The following is a 25,405-nucleotide window of genomic DNA, read 5'->3' as shown; positions in this document are numbered from 1 at the left end:
TCTTTCTTTTTCCCTGCATAGGCAATATTGTGTTTTGTTTTCTGTTTGTTCCCTATCTTTCATGTTAGAGGCTTTCCTCAGATGTCTGGTCATTCAAGAGATGCCTACTTATGTTTAATGTTCAGGGACTAAAAACTGTCCAGATGTTTTAGCAAATATGTGGGGCTTGTTGACCATGAACTTTAACATTAGGTGATCTGGCTGGGCTTTCTGTTGGGGAACCACTGATAGTCAGCATTATTTCCTCTTTCTTCCTGGGCTGTTGAGATTTGCCAGAGATTTTCAGTCTTCCCCATTGGATAAATGTTTGGCTGCCAGCATCTTAGGAGCCATGTCAGAGAGGAAGCTTGGAAGTGGGGAGATAAGCTCACTATTAAATGTGCATATATTCATTGAATCCTCTTGGTTTTGTTTGTTTTTTTTTTTAAGATTTTATTTATTTATTTGACAGACAGAGACCACAAGTAGGCAGAGAGGCAGGCAGAGAAAGAGGGGGAAGTGGGTTCCCTGCTGAGCAGAGAGCCAGATGCAGGGCTCGATCCCAGGCCCCCCCCCCCCCCCGCCCCGAGATCATGACCTGAGCTGAAGGCAGAGGCCTTAAACCCCTGAGCCACCCAGGCCCCGTAATCCCCTTGTTTTTGATAAAGCAGAAAGTATAGTCGAAAATAAGGACTGGAGGGTCCTGGGTTTCTCCCGGGAGTTAATATCCTCATAGACTCTTGTAAAGACCTAGAGCAGGAGTGAAGGGGGCAGGATGAAAATAGTGGGTATTAATGGAAAATATGTAGCACTTAGAATCAAGGAACTCCGTGAAACCTTGTTACTTATCCCCATGTGCCAAATGTCCAGCAGCTAAGCATTTATTTCCTGTTGAAAATGGAAATGTTCTTCTCTTACAAAACTGAATAAATTGTTTGGAGGGCACCAGTCCAACAACTGTGGCATTTATGGGTTCATGGTGTAAAAGGCAGTTTCCCCTCCCCCCAACTCATTCTAAAACAAAGATTGACAGTTGACCAGCATTGACTATTTACACACAATTGCTGGTCAACTTTTCAGATGCCCTATTCTTAAATATGAAGGGACCATCAAAAATCATCAGAGATTTGAGAAAAGTTTACAACCTGAAACAAACAGACATAAAAGTGGGCAATTATCTCAGAGGAAAGAAAAATAATTCAGGGAATAGAAGAGAACTTTAAAAAAAAAATTCTAGTTAGTGTTTAAGAACCAGAAACTTTCCACTACATTATTTCATAGCCATACCATAGGACAAAAATTGTTATGCTCATCATGAAGATCAGGAAGTTGATGTTCAGAATGAGTATGCCTTGTATAAGCTTATGCTCCCAGCCAGTGACATGGCTGGGATTTGAGTCTTCATGGTCTGATTCCCTAGTGGTCTTTTAGTTGAACCACAGCTGCTTTGGTATTTATAAACTCCACACAGTGTATAGTTACACAGAACCATATGAAAACACGTTCCCAATACATGAGGCCACAAAATTCTTAGTTGGAAAGCATTCGTCTTTATTTCTATCCCATGTATGCTATTCTTTTAGCCTACATATCTTTTCTTGGGAATTTAAAGTGATATTAACATTCATAGGAGGAAGAATTTTATGGGCCCAGCACGCTTCCACTGTAGGAGGAAGAATTTTAAATTGCATGTTCTCATGGAACATATCAGAGAACGAAGCACAGGGACAGAGGTATGACTAAGGCTAAATTTGGAACCTGAGATTCTAATGTAATTCAACCATTACATAGTAAATAAATTAGAAGTGTCCCCCCAGATTCTGAATGTAGTCTTTACTTACATAACATTGGCTGAGGCAGGGGTACTGAATATCACATAACAGAAATTCAATAAATGTATATTGAACAAATAAATGAATGGATGAAAGTTTCAACTCTTTCCAAAAAAAAGTTATTTAAAAGCAAGGATAAACTTGACAAAAGAAAATCACTACATTTTCACAATCCGTATTATAGATCATGAATACTGAGAACTTCACATTGCATAAAGTAAATATACACTAAGTATGCCCAACAAAGTTTAGAACACTTTAATATGAGTTTAAACATAAGGGTACTAGGAAAGGCAATACTTTGATTTTGAGTGATTGTTTTTATACTCACTCAAGCAGGAAAATAACTTTGCAAAATACAAAAAAAAAAAGCAATGTGGGAAATATTCAAGTAAGTTTTTACTTTCATAATATATACTATAATGTAAATCTTGGGTCAAGTCCACAACCAGTCCCTACCAAGTCACTAAAAGAAAGTTGAAATAATCTGCTGCCCTATGTCAGGCTTTGGACAAAAACAGGTATTTTTACAAACAAGCTACTTACACAATAACAAAATAAAGTAGCAAACTAAACCTAGTGCTTTGATTTACTACCATAAAAGTGCCGTCTGTAGCCACAGTCAACATAGCATCAAGTGGCAAAAGGCAATACGCTATTGACCTTGGATGCTAACGCCACCACATTTAATACTTGGTGTTCTAAGCACCGTATACAAATAAACTTGGCAGAGTTTTTTGCACTGTAGTATGTATTTCTTTTTTTTAACTTCAAGTTTTTATAAATTCCAGTTAGTTAGCATAGAGAGCAATATTTGTTTCAGGTAAGAATTCAGTGATTCATCACTTAGGTACAACACTGCTCATCACAAGTGCCCTCCTTAACACCCACCACCCCTCTAGCCCATCCCTCACCCATCGGCCCCTCCCACAACCCTTAGATTGTTCTCTATGATTAAGAAACTTATGGTTTCCTTCCCTCTCTCTCTTTTTTTTTTCCCTTTTCCCTATGTTCATTTGTTTTGTTTCTTAAATTCCACATATGAGTGAAATCATATGGTATTTGTCTTTCTCTAACTACTTGATTTCATTTACCATTATACCCTCTAGGTACATTCACATCATTGCAAATGGCAAGATTTCATTCTTTTTGATGGCTGAGTAATATTCCTGTGTGTGTGTGTGTGTGTGTGTGTGTGTGTGTGTGTACAGATTGGTTACTTTAAGGCCTTCACACTCACTGGCCAGCAATTCCCCACCAAATATCTCTTCCTGATTTTCCCCAACAGAGCCCATGAAAGACTCTATCGCCATTTTTATTTATTTTGTTATAATAAATAATATCTTCAGTCAGTTGCCCAATAACTGATATTTAAATTAGCCTCCCAAGTCTCAATGTCAGTGTATGTGTAACTCCTGTCAGGTACTGAGAAATATTAGATGAGGCAACAGAATGATTGAGGGATGTATAATTTAAATAGGGTGGTCATGGGTGCCTGGGTGGTTAAGAGACTGCCTTCAGCTCAGGTCATGATCCCGGAGTCCTGGGATCGAGTTCCACATCGGGCTCCCAGCTCCATAGGGAGTCTGCTTCTCCCTCTGATTTTCTCCCTTCTCATGTTCTCTCTCTCTCTCTCAAATAAATAAATAAAATCTTTAGAAAAAAAATAATATGGGGTGGTCGTAATGTTGTACTGGACCATTATATAAAGGCAAATACTATGCCATCCAGGGACTCCTCATTCCTGTGAGAGAATCCTAGACCACATCAGGGGAATCATATTTCCTGGTCAAGTGGCAGGAAATCCCAGACAGTGATACTGTATCAGGTAACCAAGACATTACACAGGCCATGCTGATGCCCAAAGGAAAATTCTTCATATTTTCATCCTTTTTTTTTTTTTTACTGAAAACCTACCCCATAGGAAACAGCATTCATTTCAACTTAAAAAAAACTTTCCCCTTTCTCTCCGTGACTCAGAACACTAACTAGTAATACTGTAAAGTAGGAAAACTACTTAAATCTCAGCTTCCCTGAAGAGTTTATATTTGGCATACTAGAGATATTTCCAACACCATTCCTTAAATTCCTCTAAAGACCTCTCCCACTTATAGCAGTATTTGCCCAAGACTTCAATAAGGCCTTTTTCTTCACAAGCTTCAATATACAAAGTTACTTGGAAATTGCAATGGAAAAAAAAATGAAGCAAAAATAGTTCTTTTTTAAAAATCTCATTTATTCTCCTATTTCATCTCTAAAAAAATTAAGGACAATTAATTGAAATCCATCTCTAATTATCGAAACACTCTGAGATCATCTCATGTATTTTTTCTAAAAAAAATTGAGAAATATGTCTCTTATTAATTCGTAATTACATTTAAGTCATTTCCTTGTACATTTAACAAGTGTGTCTCTTAAAAAGATACAGGAAAATAATGAGTTCCTTCTATGTGGCTGACACTCTTAGCTGCATCACAAAAAGTATGAAAGATCAAAGGTTTAATGGCCATTCTTTTATTCATTAGCTGTATGATATTGGGCATACTACTCAAATACTCTCAATCTTAATGTCAGCATCCTGACATTCAGTATTAATAATAGTTCCCCCACAGGGTTAATGGAGGGTTTAAATCAGCTAATGGTTGTTGTAGCAAAGGCTTAGGAACCATAGTTGGCACCTAGTGTTAGCTGCCTATAGCCAGTGCCAATAAAACAGAACTAAGAACCAGAACTGTTGCAGGAAAGAAAAACTGGCCAGAATTCCTGGCAAAGAGCTGAAGAATCAAATTAGTATTCTCTCAAGAATCTTCAGCCTTGGGCCTGCATCCATTTGTGGGGAAGGTCTGGAGAACTATCCAGGAGAAGCCTTGAGGCAGACTGGTCCTAACACAAAACCAAAGGTTATGGATGGGACCAGACTGGCCTCTGGAATGCAACATTTGACTCAAGTTGGCATGCAGAAGCAATGCAATAGGGTTTTCTTCAAAAATATGTAGTGCTATGTAAATTGTTATTACTACATACATACACACACAGATACCTAACACACACACAGATACCTGCCCTCGAGCAGAGATGGATTTAAATGTTGCATGGCTGAGGAGAAGACAAGAATAGATGAGTGGCTGAGTATATCACAGAAAGCAAGGAATGTGGTAATAAAACTAGATTAGAGAAGCCATAGAGATGATGGCTAAGCAGTCAGGCTCTAAAAGCAGAATGCTCAGTTTCAGTTCTTGTCTCCATCACTCACTCTTTAGCATAAACCTGGGCAAGATGAAAAACTTTTATGTGCCTAAGTTTCCTCTTGGGTAAAAGAGAGTAATATTAGAACCTACCTCATAGGGTTGTTATAAGAATTAAAAAGTCAATATGGATAAAGCACCTTATATATTATATAAATATCTAATATATTTCTATACATATTATTTATAACATATAGCTAGATTTGTATGTGTGTGTGTGTGTGTGTGTGTGTATTAACATTTTTATATCTATAAAACACTAACAATGTATATATAAAAAAGATTGCCCGGCACATAATAAGCATCAGTTTCCCAATCTGTAAAATGGGAAAAATAAAATGTCTTACTTCAGAGCTTATTATAAGAATTAAATAAATTATGTCTACAAAGTGCTTAGCACATAATAAATCAACAAATATTTGGTATTTTTATTAGAACATGGGTGGGCACCAAAAATAATTTTAATCCAGGGAAAAATATTTCGTAATGGAACATAACAGAAAATATCATGAAAAACATTATTCTCATTTTAGTGTTGAATATATTTACTGGAAAACCATGAGTAACTTGGCATACTTGTCCACTTTCCACTGTATAAAACACATCTGAATAATTTCATCTCAGATCTGTCACAGGATCTAAGTCACAGATAAAAAAATACAGAAGATGAAGAAAATGAAGGAGGAGGAAAGAAACCACAACTACAATAGCAATTTCTTTTTAAAGATTTTATTTATTTCTTTGGCAGAGAGAGAGAGAGAGCATGCTCACACAAGCAGGGGGAGCAGCAAGCAGAGGGAGAAGAAGCAGCAGGAGGGGCTCGATCCCAGGACCCCAGGATCATGACCTGAGCGAAAGGCAGGTGCCTAATCAACTGAGCCACCCAGGTGCCCCTACAACAGCAATTTTGAAATAATATGCCTCTCACCATTCATTCACCAGCAAAGAAAAAAAAAAACAAACCTAAAAACATTAACAATCAAAAAGCTTTTTTTATAAATACACTTATAGAGAAAATTACACTTTTAAATTCTGAAAAATGGGCACTCATAAAGAATCTGTTTGAACATGCCTTCTGAAGAACAAATGTTGCCATAAAATTTAGAACTTAAAGGTCAATTCACTGAAACCCAAGTAAGCATAACTCCTGTTTAGTCCACAAAGAAACCCAGAAGTCAAGGGAACCAAGAAAATTTTAAGGAGGCTGTGGCCAACAGTGTGCTAACTGCTAAAAGGCTAAGGCAACACCTAGTAAGTGTCCATGAGGCGTAGCAGCACGCATATAATTGATGATCTTTTTTTTTTTTTTTTAATTAATTTATTTATTTGACAGACAGAGATCACAAGTAGGCAGAGAGGCAGGCAGAGAGAGAGGAGGAAGCAGGCTCCCGGCTGAGCAGAGAGTCCGATGCGGGGCTCGATCCCAGGACCCTGGGATCATGACCTGAGCTGAAGGCAGAGGCTTTAACCCACTGAGCCACCCAGGCGCCCCTATAATTAATGATCTTAATAAAATCATTGTATGGCCTGGCTGGAATTGTGGAAAATACGAGATAAATCAGCACAATCTGGGAAATGATTTTCATAGATACAGGAGCAAAAGACTAATTATGAGTCACTAACTGAGTTGGAATAAGCTTCCTTAACTTAAGAGATATTCAAAGTGGGATTTTTTTTCAGATTATAACTTTTTTTTTTTAAAGATTTTATTTATCTTTTTGACAGACAGAGATCACAAGTAGGCAGAAAGGCAGGCAGAGAGAGAGGGGGAAGCAGGCTCCCTGCTGAGCAGAGAGCCCAATGCGGGGCTCGATCCCAGGACCCTTAACATCATGACCTAAGCCGAAGGCAGAGGCTTAACCCACTGAGCCACCCAGGCACCCCCCAGATTATAACTTTTATTCTAATAGTGATAAAAAGCCAATTGATATTGGGGATTTATTCCACAAAGTCTATTACTAGGTCATCCTTTGACCCAACGTGAATAGAATAATTTTAATCTTTCCACCTAAAGGACGTTAAAGCACAAAAATTTAAGATAATGTTTTCCTGGGTTTTAGTAGCATACTTTTGTGCTAACAGAGTCTCAGCTAGCAGGGTAGCTAGCTAACTCAGTCTGTGGAGCATAAGACTCTTGATCTTGGGGTTGTGAGTTTGAGTCCTATACTGGGTGTAGAGATTACTTAAAAATAAAATCTTTTTTAAAAAAAGAGAGAGATTGTTAGCTATCAATTAATCAAAAGATTAACAATCACTTTTGAATATGTGATGTATGTACCAGTCTCCATCCCAAAGGATTATGCAAACAAGTGCTTGAGAAAGCACCTGTAAATTCTTCTGATCAGTTAGGAACTACAATTAATACCATTTATGTATCCATCTAGACAGCACCTTCCAATGGAAATATAATGTGAGCCATCCTGTCAGAATGGCTAAAACCAAAATCATAAGAAACAAGTGTTGGCAAGGATGGGAAGAAGAAACCCTCATTCACTGTTGGTGGAAAGGCAACTGGTGCAGCCACTGTGGAAAATAGTATGGAGGCTCCTCAAAGAATTAAAAATAGAACAAGCCTATGATCCTGTAACTGCACTACTGGGGATTTACCCAAAGAATATGAGAACACCAATTGGAAGAGATACATGCATCCCTATGTTTACTGCAGCATTATCGCCAAACTATGGAAGCAGAAGTATGGATAAAGATATGCAATGGAATATTATTCAATCACAAAAAAGAATGAAATCTTGCCATTTGCAACAACTTGGATGGGTCTAGAGAGAATAATGCTAAGTGAAATAAGTTAGAGAAAAACAAATACCATATGATCTCGCTCATATGTGGAATTTAAGAAACAAGACAAATGAACAAAGAAGAAAAAAAGAGACAAATGAAAAGCTGACTCTTTTTTTTTTTTTTTAAGATTTTGTTTATTTATTTGACAGAGAGAGATCACAAGCAGGCAGAGAGGCAGGCAGAGAGAGAGAGAGAGAGGAGGAAGCAGGCTCACCCGCTGAGCAGAGAGCCCGACACCGGGCCCGATCCCAGGACCCTGGGATCATAACCCGAGCCGAAGGCAGAAGCCTTAACCCACTGAGCCACCCAGGTGCCCCGAAAAGTTGACACTTAACTAGAGAGAACAAGCAGATGGTTCCCAGAGCGGAGGTGGTTGGAGGATGGTGAAACAGGTGAAGGGGATTAGGAGTGCACTTGGCTTTGATGAGGACTGAGTAACATGTGGAACTGTTGGATCGCTATATTGTACACCTGAAACTAATATAGCACTGTATGTTAACTACCCTGAAATTAAAATGTAAAAAATAATTTAAAAAATTTTTTAAATAAATAAATAAATGAATCTTTTAAACAACATGAGTCACATATGTGATTTAAAATTTTCTAGTAACCATCTTTAAAAAGTAAAAAGAAATAGATATCATTAATCTTAGTATTTTTCTATTTAATCTAATATCCAAAATGTTATTTCAGCATGTGATCAATATGAAAATTATTGCTAAGATATTTTACATTATTTTTTTCATGTCAAATCTTTGAAATTGAGGTGTATTTTACATTTGCAACACATGTCAATTTGCACTAGCCTCATTTCAAGTGCTCAATAGTCACTTGTGGCCAGTGGTTGCCATATTGGACAGTACAGGTCGAGAATCCAGGTTCCCTGCAAACAGGAATATGGGTTTTCTTGTTCACAGATGTAAGTATAGCATTAAGAAGAGTGTATGACTCAAAATAAGCCCTCAGTGAATATTTGTTGAATGAATGAACAAATGAATTACTTAATTAATCCATGAGTTTTACACATATATATGTGAAAAATTCCTATGACATAGATGAAATTTTAATTACATGACTAGAACTATTAAGGGAAGCATATAATTATATTAAACTCAATTCTAGCCCAGACCATAGTTTAGTGACATAGAGTTAGTCAATACAAATTACTAAACAGATGCATACTTTCAAATACAGCATAAACATGTTTTACTATCAAAAGGGGAATATTCTTCTATAATCACTTTAAACATGATTTTCCTTAACATTTAGTAAATTAAAATGCTGTCACACACCTCTAATAAAATCAAATAAATTACAGCTTTCCTCTCTGGAATGAATGAACTCCCCGTTCATCAAATACGCACAATTCTTACATATTCCACTAGTATCGGCAAATGCTTTTTGCTAATGTCCAACTCACTCTGAAACTGGCAAAAGGATATGTCGAGAATAACTTCAAAGTCCTGACAGAAAGTTAAATTATGTTCTTTATTTTAAAAACGTTTACCGCCCCCCAATATACTGAGAATATATAATGTAAATGAAATATGCCCCAAACAACTGCTGTTGAACAACAAAGTTTGGAGAGAAAAGCTTACCTTCTCTGCTAAGAGCTCTCTTATCTTGCTTGCTTGAACTCTAAATTTCATGAGCTGAGACTCCAGAGCTACACATCTTTCTTTCCAATCTACTGGTCCTTCTGTCTCAGAAAGCTCTGCCATATTTATTCTAGAAAAGAAGGCATTCAAACAATGTAATACCCATTAGCATTCAGGATAATTCATTACATCATCCCATGTACACACTCTAGTTATCATCTAATGATATCCACATACAAATTTTATAAATTCTCAGATAAATTTCAGAACTGGCTATATAGTTCATGGAAAAAAACTTAGTGGGAAACAGGAGGCCAGGGTTGGAGGCCCAATGTGTTTATTATTCAACTTTTCTATGTAATGTTATCCTTTCCATGTCTCAGTTTATCCGATCTTGAAAAAGCAGGACACTGATAATAACCAACCATCGTTCCCCCTGAGTATATTGGAGGAACAAATTAAATACTGCTATTTGTAACACTACTTTGGACAGAATAATAGCACCACCCAAACACAGACTACTGGCATTATTTTAGCTCTGCCCAACAGATAAAACATTTTTTTAACCTTTCAGCTCATAATTTTTTAAACTTTCAGCTCATAATTTCACCACACTCCTAAATTTACAGGAATATCTCAATTTGATTCAGTTGGTAGGGACGCCTGGGTGGCTCAGTTGGTTGATTCAGTTGGTAGCATGATAGAATAATCAAAGAAACTTCCTTAATATCCCTACAATTATAAGTTAGATTTATATTGCAATCATTACTTACCATCACCCTAAATTTACCTTGGTCCAAGCTCTCTTTCAAGCCAAAAATCCTTTGGCATATTTAACTGGGCAAAGTATTATGACCTTGGACATACTTGTATAGGTTTTTTTCCTGGCATAAGAAAAGATATAAATATAACATTTGGAATCATCTACATTAAGTAAATCTGGAATTGGTGTTTTCCGTGACATTAATGTTTGCTTTTGGAGGAGGTAAATTCCAGGGAAAAGCCCTGTAAGAGGGAAGCCAGGAGGCAGGGGAACTGGTTTTGAAACCATAAGGTGCAAAAACCTATAAGTTCATTGTTTCTGGTTCTGGGACTCATAAACGCTGTTTTAAATGTTAATGTTTCATCTGGCCATCAGAATAAATGGCTTGATGATATATTTCTGAATTGCCCTACCTTTGAACAAATAAAATTTGCATTAGGAGTGGATTTCCACAAGGAGCCAAGCCCTGGTCTCTGCATAAACATGACAGCAAAACTCTGAGAACCGCAGGATTGATCTGCAGCTGAAGTGTACCATTATTTTGTTTTCCAAATATATGTGTCCCTCACACATCAACCAAGTTGATTTTCTCAGTATTTAGTGTAATATAGCTCTTCCTAGACCTACACAAATTTTTAAAAACTTGGTGTTGCTAAAAACCCACAAAAGATGATTGACTATTCTTAGTATAAATATTGTTTTGTGCTTAAACCAATTTTCACATTAATACTGACATTATCATTACAAAATTTAGAAATAAGTAAAAGTAGAGTTGTTTTACAGAGGCTACAACTTTATTAAGACCACCAACCATATCAAAACCTCCATATGCTCCTAAATTCTAGCCACAATTTCAGGGAAACTTTTAAGTGTAAACTGGAAATCATTCTCTTTTCATTTCTTTGTTTTTATAGAAGGCTCACACCATTGTTTTCTGAGTTCCTTCTAAGGATATCAACCTTGCTAATGGCCTTTCTCATTCCCCACTTTAGCCTTTATTATCAGTGATGTAGGAGTAGATAATGGACAAACTTTGTCAGTCACAAACTTTTTCTTCGTTTGTTTTCTCCTTAGCTTTTGAGTGGACACAGAAAGAAAATATGGATGAAATATTATAGAATAAAAAGTCCTGAAAGAGATGTTGTTAAGTATTGAATCATTTGCATTTTTGCACAGAAATGTACTGATACTGTTAAACAAGAGGAGTTTAATTCATGTTGGTGAATTTTTTTCGCTCTATATTTAAAATAACTTGTATATGTTCTACTGTAAAATCTCTACAGTTTAAAAAATAACATAAAGGCAGATATTTTTCAACAAATGAAAATCAATACAGTGAACCATATTAATAGAGTAGCAGGCAAAAACCACATAATCATTTCATTCAATGCAGAGAAAAACATTTGACAAAATTCAACATAAAATCATTCCATAAGCTCGTTACAGAAGGGAACTTCTTCAGCCTGATAAAAAGCACCTACAAAAAGCCCACAGCTATCATCACACTTAATGATAAATGACCGATCTGCCAAAGACCAGGAATAAGACAAGGATGTCTCCTTTTACCACTTCTAGCCAATGTCGTACTAGAGGTTCTAGCCAGGGCCAGAAAATAAAAAAAAAATCCAGTTTGAAAACTAAATCTGTCTCTGGGCCTCACACATACAAGATATTCCACTAAAAAAGAAGAAAGGAAAAAGGAAAAAGAAAACTAAATTATCTCTCTTTTCAGATGTCATCATCTCGTACATAGAAAATCCTAAGGAATTCACTAAAAAGCTATTAGAACTACTTGAGTTCAGCAAGGTTTCAGGAAGCCAGATCAAAATACAATCAGTTGGGGCACCTGGGTGGCTCAGTGGGTTAAGCCTCTGCCTTCGGCTCGGGTCATGGTCTCAGTGTCCTCGGAGCGAGCCCCGCATTGGGCTTTCTGCTCAGCGGAGAGCTTGCTTCCTCCTTTCTCTCTGCCTGCCTCTCTGCCTGATCTCTCTCTCTCTGTCAAATAAATAAATAAAATCTTAAAAAAAAAATACAATCAGTTGGGGGCACCTGGGTGGCTCAGTGGGTTGAGCCTACGCCTTCAGCTCAAGTCATGATCCCAGGGTCCTGGGATTGAGCCCCGCATAGGGCTCTCTGCTCAGCAGGGAGCCTCCTTCCTCCTCTCTCTCTGCCTGCCTCTCTGCCTACTTGTGATCGCTCTCTCTGTCAAATAAATAAATAAAATCTTTTAAAAAAATACAATCAATTGTATCAATTGTTTTTCTTTGCATTAGCAAGAAAAAAAATCCAAAAATGAAATCAAGAATATATTCCACAAATAATAGCATCAAAAATAACAAAATACTTAGTTGATTTAACAAAAGAAGTGTTAAAATTTGTGCTCTGAAAACTACAAAAGATCATTGAAAGAAACTAAAGAAGACTTAATTAAATGAAAGGCATCTATGTTCATGGATTGGAAGACTTTTTGCAGATGCCAATACTTGCAAATGGACACATACATTCAATTCAATCCCTCTCAAAATTCCAACTGCATTTTTTTAGTAAAAATTGGCAAGTTGATCCGAAATTCAGATGAAAATTCAAGTCCAAAATAGTCAAAACAATCTTTATGGATTGAGACTCTTTATGGCCCAATTTCAAAAAATTGCTACAAAGCTGCAGTAGTCAAAACTGTATGGTATTGCCATAAAGACAGACATATGATCAATGGGATAAAATCAAGAGTCCAAAAATAAGACCTCACATTTATAGTCGATTGATTTTTGACAAGAGTGCCAAAACCATTCAACTGGAAAAGAATAGTCTTTTCAACAATGGTGCTAGAGAAGTGGATATCCACATGGAAAAGAATGAATTTGGACCCCCCTCCATCATAACATATTCAGAAGCAAACTTAAAATGTATCAAAGATCTAAGAGCCAAAGCTCAAGAACTCTTAGAACAAAAGATAGGGGTAAATCTTTGTGACCATAAGTTAGGCAACACTTGCTTAGATTTGATATCCAAAGCATAAGTAATCAAAAAAAAAAAATAGATAAATTGGACTTAATCAAAATTTAAAACTTTTATTGCAAAGGACACCATCAAGAAAATGGAAAGATAACTCACAGAAGGGAGAAAAATATTTGCAAATCATATATCTAAGAGACTTTTATCCAGAATATATAAAGAACTCTTACAACTCAACAATAAAAAACAAAATAGTTAAAAAGTAGGCAAAGGATCTAAACAGACCTTTCTCTAAGGAAAATATACAAATGGCTAATAAGCACATGAAAAATGCTCAACATCATTGGCATAACGGAAAAGGCAAATTAAAATCATGACAATTACTGCACAACAAATAGGATGGTTATGATAATAAAGACATATAATAACAAGTGTGGGTGAGGATGTGGAGAAATTGGAACCCTCATAATTTGCTACTGGGAATGTAAAAATGGTATAGGTGCTTTGGTAAATAGTTTAACAGTTCCTCAAAAGTTTTAACATAAAGTTACCATATGACACAGCAACACCAATGCTAACTATATACTCAAGAGAACTGAATACATAAGTCTACACCAGAACTTGTATATAAATGTTCATAACAGCATCTTACAAATAGCCAAAAAGTGGAAATAATCCAACTGTCCATCATCAGATGAAGGGATAAATAAAATGTGGTATATCCACACTGGAATATTATTCAGCCACAAAAAAGAATAAAGTACTAAATAATAATAATAATAATAAAGTACTAATACATGCAATGACAATTACCCTAGATGCCAAGTAAAAGAAGCCTTACATAAAAGGCCATGTATAATATGATTCCATTTACATGAAATAGGTAAATCAAAGAGACAAAAAGTAAGTTAGTGGTTGCCAAAGGCTGTGAAGAAGCCAAGGGTGATCAACAGTTAATGAATTTGGGGTTTCTTTTTGGAGTGATCAAAATTATTCCAGAATTAGATAGTGCTGATAGCTGTACAACCTCATGAATATACTAACAGCCACTGACCTGTGCACTGTTGTTTTTTTTTTTTAAGATTTTATTTATTTATTTGCCAGAGAGAGAGAGAGAGAGAGAAAGAGCACCGGCAGGCTGAGTGGCAGCAGAGGCAGAGGGAGAAGCAGGCTCCCTGTCGAGCAAGGAGCCCGATGTGGGACTGGACCCCAGGACGCTGGGATCATGACCTGAGCCGAAGGCAGCTGCTTAACCAACTGAGCCACCCAGGCGTCCCAACCTGTGCACTTTTGAAAAGGTAAATTTTATGGCTCATGAATTATACCCCAATTTTAAAAAGAGCATTCATTTACAAATGAGTAAAGAAAAAGTAACAGTTGTATAGAGCTGTTAAAACACTATGTTTTATACCTGAAACTAATGTAACATTATGTCAACTATAGTCAAATAAAAATAATTTTTTAAGAAAGTAATACAGATACAAATATTCTCATCACACATTTATTTACACAATTATTCCCTACACATCCGTTGTCTTTTAAAACTTGTTTGTGATATACACAAAGAAAAAAATTTATTTAAATATGTAGTAAAGTGTAACAATCATTTTCTTCATGAACTCTGGGCTTTGTTTTATACTGTAGAATATTCCACTCCAAAATTAAAAAACAAAAATAATTTAAAAAAAAAGTAACAGTTTACATGGATGTTTAGTTGGTCAACTTTTGCAAATTTAATCATCCATTGTTGGTAGTTATCCCTGCCAAGAATTCCACCATTAACTCAAATGATTTAGAGGAAATGTTTTAACCGCAAATACGGCAAGTTCATACATATATCTTACCAAGACAACTTTGCTATGAAAATGACACAATAAATAAACTCTAAGTAAAACATACCTATTCATATCTTTAGTTATGCTCATTATATATTTTACAATGAAGTATTTTACAGTGAAGTAGAAAAACCTGAAGAATATTATTAAATTAGCATCTAATGTCTGCATTCCCTATTAATAGGCTCATAATTTTTAAAAATTCTAAACTACAGATTGGTTGGCTCATGGTCCCCCAGAGGTCTAGACACCTGATTTCCTCATTTCATTCTGCAATTTCGGTTAGTACAAAGTAACTGTTGTGTAAAGATTCTAACTTTGAACAACATCCGTTATCGTTTTCCATTACCACTGACTTTACAGAAAATAATTGTATGGCTTTTTACCATCTGCTAAATAAGTATCATTTCTAGATTTTGAATTTGAAAGTAATCTATCTTAACTGCGGTGGACAGGATAAGTCTTGGTTTTCCAAACACCCACCTCCCCGCCGCCCCATGACTTTGGGAACTATTTACTGACACAAAATAAACTGTTTACAATTACGGAGTGAATGCTCCTTTCTCCGAATCTCTGACTTCCTGTTTCTCTTCCAAATCCCAAAAGAGAAAGGAAAAGAAAAGAAAGAATTCCTCTATTTAGGCTTATCCTGATGAAACTCAGGGTTAGCCACTCCCATTCTTTAATTCTCTCCTCGTAAGGCTTCACTCGGCCAGGTAATTGTGTTACTTCTTTTCCAAAGCAGAAAGGGTCTCTTTCTCGACCACACAGACCATACCGAGGCATGCCTTGTTTGAGAAGCCTCGGGACCACCAACCAGCTCCACCTGGGCTAAGCCCGCCCTTCGGTGGCACTGCCCGAAGCAGCCCCGTGCTCCCCACTCCACAGCTCCTCAGGGACACACCCCGCTGCGCGGTCGAGGCTTGGGACTTGGCGTTTTCACCAAGAAAACAGGGACCCTGCAGGTAGCACAGCACCAAAGCTTTTACGCGTGAAGCGTCCGACTTGCCCTTTCCACGGAGTTTCGCACATCAAAATCGATGGCTCAAACGTTCCGTCTTTTAAGAAGAGGTCTAATAACTTCAGGGCCAGCGCAGTTTCACCGCAGGTCACCTAAGGGCACCCTGACATTCGGGCAACTCGAGGGGCAGAAAATGGTTCTTTCAAGTTTTGAGGAGTTTCAGCCCCGAGATCACAGCGCGGCTCCCAGGAAGCCGAGGCCAAGCCGCAGCATCCCTAGCTGCGCCGGCCACAGGGCGCAGGGACACGGGACTGCCGTCTGCGCGCCCCCCACCCCCTCCAAAGACAGCTAGCGCCGCGCCACACACCCGGGGCCCGCATTTTCAAACAAAACGTCACCGGAGAACAGGGGGCGAGGAGCCCCCGGCCACCGCCTCCGGCCGAGACCTCAGTCCTGGGGGCAGCGAGTGGGGCGACACCGAGTACCGAGGCGCGGGGGCCAGTCCGGCTCCATCCAGCGCCAACGCGCTCCACTGTCCCGGTCCCCGCCCGCCGGCTCTGCCCGCGGCTCCGAGCCTCCGCGCGGCGAGCCCCCCGGGACTGCACACTCTCGAAGGGGCGGGGATCCCGGCATCTGAGCCGCTGGGATCGCCCCTCAGCTCGGGGCCCTCTCCATTTGCCTACCTCTGCTGCGGGCCCCCTGTTGCAGTGCCGGAGGTCCTGGCCGCGCCTGGCGCAGGGTTCTCGGGGTTCTCCGTGGGCGCCAGCCCAGCTCGGAGCCGGAGAGGGCGGTGAGGGGGGGGCAGGCACCGCCTTCTCCTAGGACTGGCGGTCGCAGTAGCCAATCGGAAGCGCAGGCGGCCCTCTGTCGTCACCTGAGGGTGTGGCTATAATTTGGACTCCTCCCAGGCCCTACCTCAGGAGGGAGTTCTGTCCTGGACTGTCTGCCCCCAGTCTTGGCCACACGTTCAGCTCAGAGGGTGTCCTCGCGGTCATCTCCTTCTCTCTGCCTCGGCTCAGCACCGACCTGTTTGGTCTCCCAGCCTGAAGTCTCTCTTCTTGTCAATGCATCCTTTACCCTCTTGCCGGGTTAACTGTCCTGAAATGCACTTTTGATGTGCGCCCTGCCAAAGATTTCTTTGGCTTTCTTTTGCTTAAATTATCAAGAATCGACTCCCTGGGCTAGTATTCGAGGCCTCCGTCCTACTTTTGCAGGTTTATTTTTTTACAGCTGCCCTTCACACACCTCAGGGAAGTCCATTTGGAACGTTTACCTGCTATTTCCTACGTCCCCTTTAAAAATTCTAACTGTCCTCTAAGACATAGCTCAAATAATCTCCTTGTAACCATTCTTGTCAGCCCTCCTAGCAATAATCTCTTCTCTTGTTTCTACTCCTCTTGGCACTTAGCTCATTCGGCCTCGTGTACTGCTTCTAATCTCTCCGTTAGATTGTGAGCTCTTTGAAACCAGGGATTCATTTTCTTTCTTTTTGCAGCCTCCTCAGCACCCAGCGCAGAGCCCTGAATAAGTAGATGAGTGAGAATTTTAATCCAACTGGATTTTACATCCCAAGATGGGGTCTGGCAAGGACAGTCTCAAGGGGGAAAATCAGAATCCTGAATATCATGGGTAATCCTTCTGCAGGTCATAAAGCCAGGTTAGACAAATCACTCTCTTTGGTTCACAGTTGGCCAATAAAGGATGTCAGAAGGCTTTTTCCATTACCATCTTTTTTTTTTTAAAGCTTATCTCACCTTATATAGAAAATACATAAAAGAGATAAAGATTTACAAAGTTCCTTAGAGGCAAGGCAATAAGTGAGTACAACTAAAAGGCCAGTGAGCAAGTATCAGGCTTCCATATTTCTTCCAGATGAGCATTAATTTTGGACTGGATCCCAGACTACCCCCACACATCAAATTCCTTTTGCCTTCTGTGGGAGCTGATGATGCATATCATATGAAAAATTGTCTCCAAACAGCTTTGGCAAACAAGCAGGCTGGACCGGGCCTATTTTTTCAGAGCACGCAGGAGTTAAATAAACAGAGTTTAAGTAACTTGCATAATTTAAGGCAGCAAGTCAGTAGAGACCAAAGAACTAAGTGCAGGAGAAAGAGAAAAAGAATGCCAAAATAGAATCACTTCCGTTTGTGAGTCAGAATACTAAACAGACTAAGAGAGCTGAGTGAATAAAGTCACTCATGAAAAGAAGTTCTCTAAACAAGGCTTCCACCCTTGTAAATCTTAGCCAACATTTACTTACTGTCACCTTTTTCTAGAAACATGACAAACTGAATTTGTTTGGCTATGGCAAATACAGTAGAATGGCATCCTGTTTCTGTCTGTGCTAAGAAAAACACATGGTACAATGGAATATTATTTAGCAATAAAAAGAAATGAGGTATTTATAAATGCTACAGCATAGATAAATTTTGAAAGTTTTATACTAAGTGAAAGAAGCAAGTCACAACAGATCACATTTTATATGATCTCATTTACATGAAACGTCCAGAATTGATAAATTCATAGAGCCAGGAAATAGATTAGTAGTGGTGAAGGGCAGGGGAGGATGGGAAGGATGGCTAAGGGGAGAGGGGTTTCTTTGGGGGAAATGAATACATTCTAAATTTGTGGTGATGATTATACAACTCTATGAATATGCTAGACACCATTGACAGGTATAGTTTAAATGAGTGAATCATATATGAATTAAGCCTCAATAAAGCTGTTCTAAAAAGGAAAAGACATGTTGAATTTTATGTTTTTTATATTGAGTAGCAGCAGTTGGGAAGTATCTCTGACCAGCCTTCATGAACGTTCATGGCATTCTGTATCTTTGCTTCACAGTATTTATCTCAGTTGTAAAATTATATTTATTTGTGATTATTTGATTGCCTGTTTCCTCCCACTAGACTGTGATGAGAACAGAAACTATGTGGTTTTCCTTTCTAATATACACCCAGAATCTAGTGGATGGTATATAGTAGGTATACAAACAATATCTCATATGAATGAACAAAGGCAGCAATAGATATATTTTATTAAGCACTTAAGATATTCCAGGCACTGTACTAGATTCTGAGGAATACAAAGATGAGCAAAACAAACATGGGTTTCTATCTTCATAGAGTTGGGGTCTAGGAGGAGAGATAAGCATTCGTGAAATATTCACGCAAATAAATGTATGATTACAAATTGCATTATGTGTTCTAAAGGAAAAGCACAAGATGCTACAAGTGAATAATAAGGAGATCTGGCCTGGTTTTAGGAGTCAGAAAGGCCTTCTTTGAGAAAATGACAGTTGAGCTGAGACCTGAAGGAAGTAGCCAGGCAAAAGCAAAAGGATGATGGGAAGAGCATCCCAGGTTGTGGGAAGCATAGGTACCCGGTCCTGTGGTAAGGAGAATTCTGGGAAACTGGAAGGACCTAAAGGAGGTCAGAGAGGCAGGAACACAGTTAGGCTCAGTGAGCAAGGGGAGAAGTAGAGTAGGAACAGGCTGTTGACAAAAGAAGACCAGACCATCTGAGGCCTTGAAGAGCAGGGCTTCTCAAACTTTAATGGAAGAGATCTTGTCAAAATGAGAATTCAGATGTACTAGGTCTGGGATGGGAACCAAGATTCTGCATTTCTAACAAGCTCCAGGGTCATACTTTGAGTAGCAGGGCTGTGGGCTACAATTATTCCAGGAGTGCTGGGAATCCACCACAGTGTTTTGAACAGGGATGTGAGGAGATCAGATGGGACAAGAGTATGGAGGTGGTTAGAAAAGACACAAGGAGATTCAATGCGACCAGATGGGGAACTATTTCCGTCAACCCGGTGAGAGCTGGAGGTGATGGAGAAAAACGGTGGTGACCGAAGCCATGCTTCAGAAAGCTCTATCCAGCCTGCAGCAAGAACAGCTGAGAGAAGAAGGAAGAGGAGCTAAGGAACAAGTTCTGTGAAGAGATGAACTAGGGAGCTCAGGGTGAGAATGAAATGAAGGCCATGGTGGAATCGAAGGTTCTGGGCGGGGGGGCGGAAATAGATAAAAATAGTAGGAGGGTGACAAAATGTGACCAGCATTGTTCCAAGTACTTTAGCATATATGAACTCAAGGCAGTTTTATGATACAGGGACAGTTGTTTTTCCCATCTGACAGATGGGACAACTGAGGCACAGAGAAGTTCCATCACTGTCCTCAGGTTACCCAGATATTATGTGATGGAGCTGGGAATTCTGGTGTCACAGTAACCACTACTCTATGTGGCATCTCAACTTCTTTTGAAAAACTGATTCTACAAATTCTAACAACTAATTTGAAGGTTGGGAGGTTTTGTGTCACTGGGAAATGATTAACCAAAGTAGAGGAACAAGGAGAAAAGGAATTCGTTAACTGGAAAAAGAATGAGATTTGGCTTAGATGTGTCAAGCACAACCTGAGAGGAGAGACAGCAGAAGATGAGTCAAGCTGGGTTGGGGAGAAAGGTCTGAGTTTGGGTATACATTTCGAGGTAATCTGCATGGAGGGGAGGACTCTTGTGAATTCCAGAATGATTGCTGACCACACAGCCACTTGGTGTACTGGGAACAAGGACAGAGAGACTGGAGGGAGCAGGGATAAGGCAGCTGGGTAAATACTTGGGAAGACAGGTCCGGCTCTTTAATCTGATCACACGTAACATCCAACAGAAGGAGGAGACACTAACCCCCACCCTGAAGGAGCATGCGGCTGGAGTAGAGTGGAAACCCCAGTTCTGACACTAGAATTCCCAGCACTTGGGGAAATATACCAAAGACAAAGGAAGGAGATTGGGAAAAAGAAATACGGCTGGCAGGATTAAGCTCTCCTCAGCTGACTGGGATACAAGTCTGGGGTATAGGCTGGGATACCCTAAGATGTCCAGACTCTGGTCACCAAGGGAGCTGGCTACAAGCTTCCTATTGGAGGTGGACCACGGAGATGCCTCGCCTGCTGGTGTGTCGCCAGTACCCAGGTTGTAATGGCCTGCTCAATCTTTTGGGTCTGCAATGAAAGCAGAGCCCTATTCAACCTCACCTCACCCCATCAGGTGAACTGGGCCCCCACTATCACAGCCTGGTTTGGGGAGCAGCTCACAAGTGGGGCCCTGTCAAGGCCGGGACTTGTGGAGGTAAGAGTTTAGTGGGCATTGGTAAGACCACAGAGAAAGAACAGATGTGTACAAAGGAGAAAGAAAAATGCTGGGGCAGAGCTTTGCAGATCACTTATTAGGGCAAATGAAAGGAAGAGAACCACTGAGGCAGACTGAGGGGTAGTCAGCCATGACTTGGTCAGGACCCATTAAGTTAAAAACAAAAACACCACACATGAGAGTCACACAGGAAGACAGTGACCCAGACAGTATAAAAAAGCACTAAATATGAACTGATAATTTATTCTGTTTGGGGTCAGAGGCAGCCATTCTGGTACAGATCTGTATCACAGCTCCTAACTAAAAATCTCCCCTCCCAGGCGCCTGGGTGGCTCAGTTGGTTGGGCGACTGCCTTTGGCTCAGGTCATGATCCTGGAGTCCTGGGATTGGGCTACCAGCTCTGCGGGGAGTCTACTTCTCCCTCTGACCTCTCCTTCTCATGCTCTCTCTCTCTCTCAAATAAATAAATAAAATCTTTTAAAAAGAAAGAAAAATCTCCCCTCTTTCTTTTTCTACTGCATAAAGGGACAGCTTAAGCCAGAAGTAAAGGAATAAAAAAACACAGCAAAACTGACCACAACATCCGCTGACACCAAGAACTACAGAGAAGACACATTATAAGGACATTGTTGGGGCGCCTGGGTGGCTCAGTCGTTAAGCGTCTGCCTTTGGCTCAGGCCAGGATCCCAGGGTCCTGGGATGGAGCCTCACATCAGGCTCCCTGCTCAGCGATAAGCCTGCTTCTCCCTCCCACACTCCCCCAGCTTTTGTTCCCTCTCTTGCTGTGTCTCTCTCTGTCAAATAAATAAATAAAGTGTAAAAAAAAAAAAAAAAAAGCAAGGACATTATTATGTGCTAGGTAATAATTGTAAAATGAAAGAGGATCCTCAAAAGACTGTGGAAAAAGCAAAGGTGAACAGGGCGGTAGCAAGTAGAGAACATTTAGGAGGTGGCGCTTGAGCTGGGGAAAGATTTGGTGAATCAGAAAGAACTGGTTACTTCCTTGTGGGGGGTGGGAGTGAACTGCCTGAGCCCCGGAGGAAAGAGCCTGCATATGAATGAATGAATGAATGAATGAGGCATCCATGAGGTAGGTTAAAGGAGCCTGCCCAGCTGGAAGGAGAGAGGCTTGGCATCAACCGACAGCATAATTGTAACAGCTAACATTGAGATGTTGAGGAGCCAGACAACCCACAATGTGATCCAAAGTGCCTATCCCCAGGTTTCTTCTACTGTTGCCTATGGGATGTAGCATGGCTGTTTCAGAAAACACGGCATGGCCGTGGAAGAGGTATTGACTGGCACTGAACTGAATCAAATCTACGACTGTAGAACACACAAGCTATTGTCAGCTTGCATGAAGCTTTTATTTGAAGGATAGCAGATAAACAGCAGGAAGATCGCAAGTCGAAGTGAGGAGAAGTGGGGAGATGAAGTCAGAGAAATGTACAGATGAGAGGGCCGTATGGAGCGACAGAAGAGGGTCAATGTCGTGTTGAACTCAAGAGATGGGTGGGTTTGCTCTGAGTCTCGTTGGAGTCACGTGAGATGACTTGGCAGCAGCATTTCAAAATAACAACTGAAATAAAAAGTAATGACTTACATCCTTGTTTTCAGAAGTCTGTGACTTCACTTAACCAAATTCATATGGTGACCCCATACTTTGAACTTTAGTGCTGTGTTACCCCGTTAAATGCTCCAATCAGCATAAAAACATGCTTTTAGTTCCCCATAGCCATTTTTGTTTTACAACATTTTGTTTCCTGATTAAAAAGTGATATAAATTCATTTTCATTGGAAAACATAAAGAGAACAAAGAAAACTGAAATTAACCACAATCCATCATTCATAAACACTATTGTGCTGTTGTTTTTCCATTTAGTGTTTATTTCTATACACTGTTTTCCCTTAATGAGATTTCCTTAGAAGATGATGCTGAATTCACATGTTTTGTCTTGCTTTTACATTTGAGATCCTATTGTGAGCATTTTCTTTGTTGTTATGTATTATCTGAAACCATTTTTAATGACCAGCTAACGTTCCACCATAGGATCATACCTTAATGTATTTAGCCATTCTCTTGTTAATGTACAATTAGGTTGTTTCCAGTTTTTCACTAGTATAAAAACAACAAAACTATTTCAATGCTCTTGTATTTTTCAAATATAATAGTCTTTTGGAAGACTTTGTTCATGATAGCTTTATTGAGATATAATTCATACACTATACAACTCACCTATTTCAAGTGTAAAATTTGGGGTGCCTGAGTGGCTCAGTTGTTAAGCGTCTGCCTTTGGCTCAGGTCAGGATCCCAGGGTCCTAGGATCGAGGCCAGCATCTGGCTCCCTGCTCTGTGGGAAGCCTGCTTCTTTCCCTCTCCCACTCTCCCTGTTTGTATTCCCTCTTTCGCTGTGTCTCTCTCTATCAAATAAACAAATAAAATCTTTAAAATATAGCAATTCTACGGTTTTTAGTATAATCACAAATATGTACTAATTTTGTCTGCACTAAATCGGGAGATTCTGTTCAGCTCTGGATTAGCACAATTGGCGTTTGGCCCAGCTCCAGATTCACAAAACTAGCCAAGCCTTATTCTTATGGACCATTCCATCCTCCCGTGTTTTCCTCAATAAAAACTGCACCTCTTCCAAGCAACTTATCTGCTGCCTTTGTATTTTCTCTTTACCTGCTAACTTGTACAATTAACTTTCTCTAACTGGCAATAATTTCACCAGGGACAGTTTGGAATGCAATGGCCAGCTTGGGGAAATTTTGACATGAGTGAGGTTGTTCATTTGAGAAGTGCCTTAGAACAAAAAGAAAATCTCTTGAGGAGATTGACTCGATTGCTTAAAAGACAGAAAATTCTGTTTAACCATAGAAATATCCCCTTCTTTGCTTTTGGACTTCAGGAATTAATGAGACCACACATTTTAATTTGTGGCTTAATGAAGTTGTCAAGGAGTCAAGTTTCGTCCAAACCAACTACACATCACTCTCTTTTGTGTGTGTATATATCAAACTTTTATTTTTTCTCTATCTAAACTTTCTTTCCCCTCCTTGCCGGGGAACATAATTAGCTTTTTACGAGAACAATTTCATATTTGACTGAAGCTGGTTACCTCATGTTTTATCTGTTTCTTTTCTTCTCTTTTCCTTCTCTTGGGAGACTTTAAAGATTAATTAATTTTAAAGAAGCATTTGGTGGTTATGTGCTCACTCAAAGAATATAGCCCAGATAAGCAGTCAAAAGTATCTAAAAGAAAGGAAAAAAATTATTAAACTGTTTCTTCTTGTTGACACTAAAAAGTGTGTTTACACACTCGCCTGCTTAACAGCTATGAGATAAGAAGAAAAGCCTTTAATTTTAAGATGAAAGAATAATTTTTGTCATGTTTGAGAGGCTTTAAAAATTAGTTTACCATATAAAAAATGTCAGCCCACCAGTTTGCTTTATTCAAGACCAGGGTTAAATTTCTTGTGATTCGAACTTCTTAAAATTTTTATCCTGGTTTTATGAATTAAGTTAATTATTACCATTTCCACAACTTTAAGTGAAAAGTTATATCATAAAATTGTACTCAACTAAATGGAATGATAATGAATGTCTGTTCAAAAGGTTTAATTTTATGAAATTCTTACAATACTACAAATGATAGGGATTTAATGTGTCAGCTATGTTATCATTTCCAGATTTTTAACTAACTTTAAAACCTTAGGCAAATCATTAATTTGATTAATAAATAATCTCTGGATGAACAGGTAGTTTCTAAAAGAAGAAACAGATAGGGGTGTCTGGGTGGCCCAGTGGGTTAAGCCTCTGACTTCGGCTCAGGTCATGATCTCAGGGTCCTCGGACTGAGCCCCTCACTGGGCTCCCTGCTCAGTGGGGAGTCTGCTTGTCCCTCTTGCTTTGCCCTTCTCCCTGTTTGTGCTCTCTCTCTCTCAAATAAATAAAATATTTTTAACCCACTGAGCCACCCAGGTGCCCCTCTAAATAAAATATTTTAAAAAAATAAAAAAAGAAAAGAAGAAACACATACAAACTGTTGGTCACTAAACATAATATTAAGTTATCTTTATTGCTTAAATTGACAATAGATTAACAAAATATGCAAATACTTTTAGATGATACACACACAATTTATTTTTGCCCCTTAAATTTTTTTTTTTAGATTTTATTTATTTATTTGACAGATCACAAGTAGGCAGAGAGGCAGGCAGAGAGAGAGAGGAAGAAGCAGGCTCCCCGCCGAGCAGAGAGCCTGATGCAGGGCTTGATCCCAGGA

The 25,405-nt window shown here is 39.2% G+C and overlaps 1 protein-coding gene across 4 annotated transcripts in view; it reads right to left on the bottom strand.

The window, feature by feature from the left end:
- The window catches only part of PLEKHH2 (pleckstrin homology, MyTH4 and FERM domain containing H2), a 110,743-nt gene extending 93,993 nt beyond the window's left edge, over positions 1–16,750 (bottom strand). For all 4 annotated transcript variants that reach the window (XR_004385059.1, XM_032877954.1, XM_032877956.1 and 1 more), the window contains exons 1-2: positions 16,645–16,750; positions 9,451–9,580 (exon numbers count right to left, since the gene is read on the bottom strand). Coding sequence is in view for 3 of the 4 variants with exons in the window: in XM_032877954.1 (XP_032733845.1) it covers positions 9,451–9,573 (123 nt within the window). In the remaining variant the exon portion in view is untranslated. The remainder of the gene's footprint in view (positions 1–9,450; positions 9,581–16,644) is intronic.
- Positions 16,751–25,405: the final 8,655 nt, after the last annotated feature.

This window comes from Lontra canadensis, unplaced genomic scaffold (genome assembly GCF_010015895.1).
Source record: "Lontra canadensis isolate GAN:19392208 unplaced genomic scaffold, GSC_riverotter_1.0 scaffold61, whole genome shotgun sequence".
In the NCBI taxonomy this organism is placed as follows: domain Eukaryota; kingdom Metazoa; phylum Chordata; class Mammalia; order Carnivora; family Mustelidae; genus Lontra; species Lontra canadensis.
This window is presented reverse-complemented; position numbering and strand designations above follow the sequence as displayed.